Here is a 9,198-nt window from a genome sequence, read left to right on the forward strand (position 1 = left end):
CCCACCACCACCATCACTCCTAATATCATTCTGGTGATGGTACTCATTGTGGTGGTGGCCACGTTATTGGTGTTCCCTTCCTCACTCGCTACTTATCTCACCTGTATTCTATCCTTGATATTCTCTCAACCTGAACTATCTCTTACATTTTTTTTTTATCTTCGACTTACTTCCTTCCCATCATCCAGTTCACCATCATCTTCCCTACTTCTCACCACCTAATTGCTACCCTTCCCACCCTCGGGTGAATGAGCTGTTCCCCTTCCCCCCATCCAACTTCTGTAGCTACCCTCATCTCTAGTCTTAGTGATGGGGGTTTTCTTTCCGCACTTTTTTTTAGAACAGACCATCTTTTTATTTTTGGCATGATATGATCTAAAGTGGGGAGGGTTGAATTTTAGGGGTGGAGTGGTTTGGTGGGTTTTATTTTTGTTATATATTTTGTGCAGGCATGGCTGTGTGGTAAGAAGCTTGCTTCCCCATCCACATTGTTCTGGGTTCAGTCTCACTGCATTGCACCTTGGACAAGTATCTTCTGCTGTAGCCTTGGGCCAACCAAAGCCTTGCGAATGGATTTGGTAGACAGAAACAGAAAGAAGCCTGTTGTGTGTGTGTGTGTGTGTGTATGTATATATGCATGTATCTGTGTGTGAGTTTTTGTGCCTGTGTTTGTTCCCCCATCACTGCATGAAAACCAAAGCACTGCTGTAAAGAGTGGAAGTGAGCTAGAACATTAAAAGTTAGTGCACATGTACAGCAAAGGTGAAGGTCAGTCTGTGCCAAGTGGCTTCACTCTATGTGCGTTAGCTCCATTACTATGGCAATAGTCCAGTTACTTGTTGATCAGACCTCATATATATATATATATATATATATATATATATATAATCGTATGAAGGGAGCTAGGGTGAAAACGACCTGTCTCTTGGAGACAGGTCGTTTTCACCTTAGCTCCCTTGATATAATCATATACATATGTACATTATTATTAATTTAATGTATTAATTGCCTATAAATTTTTATAGCATGCTGACTACTTGATAAAAACCATTAACGTGATTTTTATTTCTTATATTCTTTTATGAATTAATATATATATATATATATATATATATATATTCATATCTGCCAAATCAGATTGGAGCCTGGTGTCGCCTCCTGGTCAACCAGTCTTCAGTCAAATCGTCCAACCCATGCTAGCATGGAAAGTGGACGTTAAACGACGACGACGATGATGATGATGATGATGATATATTCATATCTATATATCTATGGAGATGTGTGAGTGTGTGTCTGTGTGTATGCGTGTGTGCATGGGGCTGTGTGATCTTAGTGTCTCTTTGTATCACATGATAGTGGTACCATCATATAAGCAGTCTCCTTTATTTGCTGCCTTCCCTGAATCCATTTCTGGTCATGGCGTGGGTGCGGGGATATTACCTTGCTTGGAAGAAGTTGAAGGTTTGCAACAGGAAAGGCATCTAGCTGTAGAACTTCTGCCTCAACAGATTCCATCTGCCCCTTTCGAGCATGGAAATGTGGATATTAAAACAATGATGATGAAAATATTGGTGTAGTAATAGTGGCAGTGGTGGTGGTGGTGGTGGTGGTGGTGGTGGTGGTGGTGGTGGTGGTGGTGGTGGTATCAGTTGTTGTTGTTGTTGTCATATTTTTTGTCAAAGAATGTTTTTTCAATTCTACCAAAACTAACAGAGCTTATCTCTAATAGATAGTTGATGATATGAAATACTGAATTGACATCCTTCCTAGACATTCTTTACATTTGTCTCAAGGGGGATTATTAGAAAAATAATAAATTCTAAAAACATACTGGGGGCTTCGTTCAATTGTCTACATCTCTCTCGCTTTCTCTTACTCCCCCTATCTCCTGCCCTCAACATATTATTCTGAGATAGTCAAAAGACTATAAAGACCTAGTATCAGATTGAAAGACTATTTTGTATTTAGTTTCATATTTCTGTACCCCTCGCAAGTCTTTGAGGGAAGGTAGTGCCTACAGCCCCCTACAGAGCGTCCGTAACTGGTCAGAGGGTAGGACTAGGTCCCTTTCATTTTCATTTATATAGAGTACTCAAGAAGACCCTTCCTCCACAGCTGAAGTGATAATGCTGCTCCCCCTGTTTAAAAGGATTCGCCCGCAGGAGCCCTGTGCCAGTGCCTCATAAAATTGTACCCATACCAGCACCATGTAAGAAACCACCCATGCCAGCACTACATAAAAAGCACTCATGCCAATGTCATGTAATAGCGCCCATGCAGGTTCCACATAAAATCATCCATGCCGGCGCCACGTAAAAAGTACTTCTGCCAGCACCATGCAAAAGCACCTCTGGTGGTGCCATGTAAAAAGCACCCAGCATACTTCCAATCAGTTAAGACCAGAAGCCATGCGAACTACTGCCTGGTACTGCATCAGGGCATTTTATTATCATTATTATTAAGCTACGTGTATTTTATCTTTTTTGTGCTGTAACTCATCCTTCAGTATTGTCCTCCATGTCTTGGGCCCTTGTGATCAGTAAAAGAAATCATTATTAAAGCAGTGAGTTGGTAGAACCGTTAGCACACTGGGAAAAAATGCTTAGTGACATTTCATCCATTTTTACGTTCTGGGTTCAAATTCTGCTGAGGTCGACTTTTCCTTGCATCCTTTTGGGGGTTGATAAATTAAGTACCAGTGTTTCACTGGGGTCGATGTAATTAACTAGTCCCTTCTCCCCAAATTTCAGGCCTTATGCCTATAGTAGAAAGGATTGTTGTTGTTGTTTAATATTGTTTTATAATCTGTGAGGTTTACAAAGCCCTAGAAATAGTAAAATTCAAAGCTAAATGTTTTATAGTGTTCTTGGAATGTTAATTCATGGTCTGACACTAAGGAAACATATACCCAGTATGCTCAAGGGTTGATTCCAAATGATTAAAGAACTACATCATTTACCATTTCACAAGAGTGGGCTGACAATTATTGGGTTCTACATCCAGTTTACATGCTTCAGACAATTTTATTTCATCTCTATGTTTTTGTTCCCCACTTTTTTTTTAGTTCAAATTCTAACCACAGTGGATTTTACATTTCATCTTCATTCAACTGCAAAAAAATCACAAAAACAACCCTAGTATTTGCTAGAGATAATTCATCAACTCTGATGCTGTGTGAAGTTATATTAAATATCTGCTGTCATGGGTAGGACTGATATGACCATCAGCTGAGTCCAATGTTAAGTTCATCCTGCAGAAGGGGTTGTTTGGTGGACCAGATTGAAAGGACTGAAGACAGACACCTTCATCTTTGGCCAGGCCCTCATCAGATTTTTCAAGGCTTCACTTGGAATTTAAAGTGAGAGTCGAATGGGAAGTGCCGCCTCCCAGCAAATTTGTTGAGAGGGGAATGACAATGGTGAGCATGATTCAAGTGAAAGGCCATGCTCTGAGCATGCATTTGTAGATTAAAAGAGGGCAGCAGAGTGTGAGCACTTGCATTTGTGGTCAGGATATTCATTGTTTTGTGGGGTTTTGACAAATTTTTACCTCTTTTAAAAAAATTATTCACTGCATGGAATTTATTGTTTCTTTGTTACTGTTATTCTACTGTTTTTTCAACCCATAAGAGTTAATAAAGAAAATATTATTATCATTATTTTTTTTTTTTTTAGGCAAGTATGCAGCAGTACCCAAATGTGTCGATGCCTGTCAGTGTACCTCTACATAACCCTGGCTACATGGTCCAGTCTCCGATCACTTCCTCGCTGGCTCAAAATTCATCTATTAGTAGCACAACAGGTCTGCTTCAACCACATGGGGTTGGACCCAGTGTCAGTCCAAGACCAAATTCCACAGGTTAGTATTCTATAAACTATTTCATTATTCTGTTTCATATATAGATACAGGTAGGCCTATGTGGTTAAGAAGTTTGCTTTCCAATCACATGGTTTTAAGTTCAGTCACATTGCATGGCACTTTGGGCAAGTGTCTTCTATGGCTAACTATTAACCAAAGCCTTGTGAGTAGATCTGGTAGACAGACACTAAAAGAAGCCTGTGTGTGTGTGTGTGAATAAAAGAGTAAAAGAAATGTGATGTATTGAGAAGTATAGTTATTGAATAACTTAATATGGTGTACAGTAGGTGTGGTGTGGGATGTGTGTGGAAGGAACGTGTGTGTGTGTGTGTGTGTGGGGTTGACATTGTGATATGTTGTAAGGCAGGTTGAAACTTCTTGCCACAGAAACACGTCCTCAAGTTCGGCACAAGAATTTAAATGCTATGTTTCAAGTAAGAGAGAAGGCAATGATGATGATGATGACGATGATGATGATGAAGATGATGGTGATGAAGACAATGAAGACGATGACGACAACAATGATGATGATGATGATGATGATAATGATGATGACAATGATGGTGGTGATGATGATCAGGATGACAATGATGACGATGACGACTACAATGATGTTGATAGCAGCTGATATGATGATGATGATGATGAGGATAAGAGTGGTGGTTTTGCTGCTGGTGGTGGTGGTGGTTATTGTAATTTCGATGACGAACAAGAAAAGAAAATGAAACTGTACAAGAGAAAATCTACCGTCGTCAACCCCGCAATTTCTCAAAAGCTGTCAGCTACTCTGTTGCAACATTTAAACACCGAGTGCAGACTGTCTGGTTCCGATATACAGTTTAAGAAAATATCAGATTTTCTTGGTTGCAGTATATAACAAGTATACATGCAGTCTAGTCTGTTGGGATGCATTTTACTAAGTAAAGTGATCTGCATATCAGAAAGTGGGATCATATTGCTTTTCATCTGCTACATAACATTTTCAGAGTTTCACAATTTCTGTGCACTCCATCTAGAAATGAACAAAAACAAAAACAAAAAAATAAATAAAATAAGAATATACATATATATAAACCATGTATGTGCGTGTGTGTATGCATGTATATATATATACATATGCATGTATATATATATATGTATGTATGTATGTATATATATGTATACATATATATATATACATATGTTATCTATATATTAATTTATATTGTGTGCGTATGTCAATTTCTCCATTTACATTTTTACTAATATATGTATTATATATATGTGTATATATTAATTGCTGGCATGTATTTGTGTATGTATATATATATATATATATATATATATATATATATATACACACACACACTCATATATATTGTGTGTATATACATGTGTGTGTGTGTGTGTGTGTGTATGCACATATATATATAGATGTATGTATGTATGTGTATGTATGTATTTGTGTGTATGTGTATGTATGTATGTATTGTACAAAAAAGAAATTTGAATTAAATAAATATAAAAAAAGTTCAGAAATGGAAAAAAGAATTTATTTTTTTAAAAAGAGGAAAACTTAAAATTTAATGTTTGTTCAGGCATGAAGTGAAAGAAGAGGTTAAACTTACCGATGTATTGTAGCAAAAGTACAAGTTTTGCCAAGAGAAAGTAGAGGAAATTCCAAAGTATCTTTTAGTTTTAACATGCAATGAATTTTACTGGAGTCTTGGAGAATATTACTTATCATGACTTTCACATTTCTTTTATTTCAATTATTTGTTTCTTGTCATTTCCATTCCTGTTGTTGATGTTACTTATAAAAGCATTACCATCTACACAACTTAAAGTAATGTTTCAAAAAAAATTTTTTTTTCCTATTGACTAAAATACAAACGTTTATTTATTTATTTATTTATTTGCTCTGTGTCTTTTATATAAGTACTTTTAGTTTCTCATCATTTTTTCATCCCCCCGCCCCATTTTTAAAATTTCCTTTTTATATTGTGTTGTCATATACAAGAGCTTGTAAGAATAATGTAAAAGTTTGAAAGTCTCTTGGAAGCCTTTTAAGAGGGGCCAGGATTTGGCTCCAGTTTTATGATATAAAAACAGAAATCCACATAGATGAGGCACCAGGAAGCGTTACTGATGACCAGGTATTCATCCTTAAGAGATAAGCGAATTACATCTGCCATCCAACTATGCAACCAAACACATTCTGTGAATTTGAACTCAAGATATTTGAGCTGGAAACTCAATACAATACCCTCTCAGCCATTTTACTTTTACTGTGATTGGGTGTTCTAGAGAGATCTACAGACATTATGAGAAAGCATGATTTTGATACTTTCTGTGACTTCATTGCTTTATGACATCTGATGCAGTTTTCCCTTAATCCTGAGTTCAAATCCTGCTAGTGTTAGTAATGATTTTACTGACATTAGCAAATGGCTACATATTTCTGGGGATTAGACTAGAATCACTTAAATGATTACCAGAACTTGATTGTTACTCTGCTTTATTGACCCTGGAACAATGATTTTTACTGGCTGGCCAGAGCATGGTTTGAACTCGGAACATAGAGAGCCAGTCAGTTCCACTTTCCCATGCTTCCATGGATCAGACAGAATTTGTTGAATCAGATGCTTTTCCTGTTGCCACTGCCCTCCTGTTTCCACACAATTTAATATTTCCACATGTCCTGACATATTTTCATAGAAGATTGGAAGTGACCAACACCACTTGTGTGTTAGTGACACTCTTTTACAACTATCACATGACATCAAGACTAGGAGACACACACACACATACATAAATACGTGTGTGTGTGTGTGTAATGGGCTTCTTTCAGTTTCTCTCTACCAAATCCATTCATAAGACTTTGGTCGGCCCAATGCTATAGCAGAAAATACTTTTCCAAAGTTCTTCACAATAGTAATAAACCCAGGGTCACATGGTTGGGAAACATACTTCTTCAAATAAAGAAACAGCTTCATTATTGTGTGAACAAAAGCTAGCAATCAAAAGTGACCATCCCTATAAACTGAGCTAATACCATAACAACTTTTGTTCAAAAATACACTCTTCTATACACACACACACACTCGTAAACATATGCATAATTACATATACTCAAATATGTTAATCATTTAATATTTTTTTTTTGTTGTAGGTGGAATGGTCGATCTCAGTACCTCTGCTGCTAATAGCTATCAGCAGAGATCTTCGCCCAGCACATCTCCTGGGGTCTTGTCGAACAAGGTTATGACCAAACAGTCTCCGAATTCACAGCAGAGACAGACCCATAACTTGCGAGTCATGATACCAAACTGCAGAGGAGATATGATGAATTCAGAGGTAACTATTGTTAGTATTTTGTCACATTCTCACATTGGTAATAGTGTCACGGCTTTTGGTTTTTATTGTTCTCGTTATTCCTGTCTTTGTTTAGCCTCAATTCAGCTTTTTTTATTTGCCTGATGAAGGAGTCGAATGAGGTGGGTTTAGATCTAAGATCAGAAACGTTCTTGTTGAAATGTCCTGTTCCATGTTTCAATATATTACAGAGAGAGTGAATTGTCCTGTGTCCTTCTTTTAAAAATGAAATGGTGTGGCATAATACTTAGTTGACTCCCATTTCATGCAGGTCAAGCAGTTGTTTAATCGGCCCTTCAATGGCTCAATGCTGTGTTTGTTGTTTTTGTTTCAGTCAATGTTCAGCCCTTTTTTTTTTTTGTTTGATGAAGGGGTTGAATGTTGTTGTTGTTGTTGGCACTCCGTCGCTAACGACGTCGAGGGTTCCAGTTGATCCGATCAACAGAACAGCCTGTTTGTGAAATTAATGTGCAAGTGGCTGAGCACTCAACAGACACGTGTACCCTTAACGTAGTTCTCAGGGATATTCAGCATGACACAGTGTGACAAGGCTGACCCTTTGAATAACAGGCACAACAGAAACAGGAAGTAAGAGTGAGAGAAAGTTGCGGTGAAAGAGTACAGCAGGGTTCGCCACCATCCCTTGCCGGAGCCTCGTGAAGCTTTAGGTGTTTTCGCTCAATAAACACTCACAACGCCTGGTCTGGGAATCGAAACCTTGATCCTATGACCGCGAGTCTGCTGCCCTAACCACTGGGCCATTGCGCCTCCACGAAGGGGTTGAATGAGGTGGGGCTAAATCTAAGATCAGAGATGTTCTTGCTGTGACATGTCCTGTCCCATGTTTCCATACATTTGGCAGAAAGTAAATCGTCCAGTGTGTCCTTCTTTTAAAAATGAAACGGTGTGACTTAATGCTTAGTTGGCTCCCATTTCATGCAGGTCAAGCAATTGTGTAGCAGGTCCTTTGATGATTCAGTACTGTGTATGTTGATGTTGTTGTTATTATTATAATCAAGTAGACCTATCATAAAAAGCATTCCGGCCTTGACCATCTTGTCTCGACCTTTTCCATTTAATCAATCACTTATACCTTATCAAGGACCACATTACTCAATGAGTTCATAAGACAACAGTGTGTGATTTGAGCATCAGAAAGATATTGTTACTATTTCTAGAAGGTTGAGCAACCCTTGTAGAAGCTCCCATCATTACCTCATAAAGGTTTCCTCATCGTACAGCTGACAGCTCCTCTCAATGTGTTGCTTGAAGCATTCTCATTGGGTGGCTACGTGCTCCTTCATTGAATGACAAGAAACCCCTTTGTCGACTGAGAAGCCCTCCCACTCCATTGATTATATAGGTTCCTTATTTGTTTCTCTAGGGGCCCACTTCATTGGCTCCTCTAGAGGTTTTATTGATAGTTTCTATCAGTGATTCTACCTTGGACCATCAAGTCAATGACTGACCCACAGTAACTTCATTGACCATTGCTATGACCTTGTAATGGAATTTTTATTGAACGTGAAGATGATTTGGACTACTACTACTACTACTACTACTACTACTGCTGCCGCTACTACTACTACTACTGCTGCCGCTACTACTACTGCTGCCGCTACTACTACTACTGCTGCTTCTATTACTACTGCTGCTTCTATTACTACTGCTGCTGCTGCTGCTGCTGCTGCTACTACTACTACTACTACTACTACCGCTACTACTACTGCTGCTGCTACTACTACTACTACTTCTGCTGCTGCTGCTGCTACTACTACTACGACTGCTGGTACTACTACTGCTGTGGCTGTTACTACTACTGCTACTACTTCTACTACTACTACTAATAATAATACTACTAATACTACTACTACTACTACTACTACTGCTGCTACCGACAGTGCAACTTCTGTCACTGTTTACAGATTAACAACAATTTGCATCTATTCATTTCTTTTTTTTTTTTTTTTTTTTTTTTTTTTTTTT

The 9,198-nt window shown here is 38.1% G+C and overlaps 1 protein-coding gene across 3 annotated transcripts in view; it reads left to right on the forward strand.

Annotated features, from left to right (window-relative positions):
* The window catches only part of LOC106878542 (myocyte-specific enhancer factor 2C), a 350,263-nt gene that overhangs the window by 330,251 nt on the left and 10,814 nt on the right, over positions 1-9,198 (forward strand). For all 3 annotated transcript variants that reach the window (XM_052967356.1, XM_052967355.1, XM_052967357.1), the window contains 2 exons: positions 3,675-3,858; positions 7,010-7,194. In XM_052967356.1, the coding sequence (XP_052823316.1) occupies positions 3,675-3,858; positions 7,010-7,194 (369 nt within the window). The remainder of the gene's footprint in view (positions 1-3,674; positions 3,859-7,009; positions 7,195-9,198) is intronic.

Source organism: Octopus bimaculoides, chromosome 4 (assembly GCF_001194135.2).
Source record: "Octopus bimaculoides isolate UCB-OBI-ISO-001 chromosome 4, ASM119413v2, whole genome shotgun sequence".
Classification (NCBI taxonomy): domain Eukaryota; kingdom Metazoa; phylum Mollusca; class Cephalopoda; order Octopoda; family Octopodidae; genus Octopus; species Octopus bimaculoides.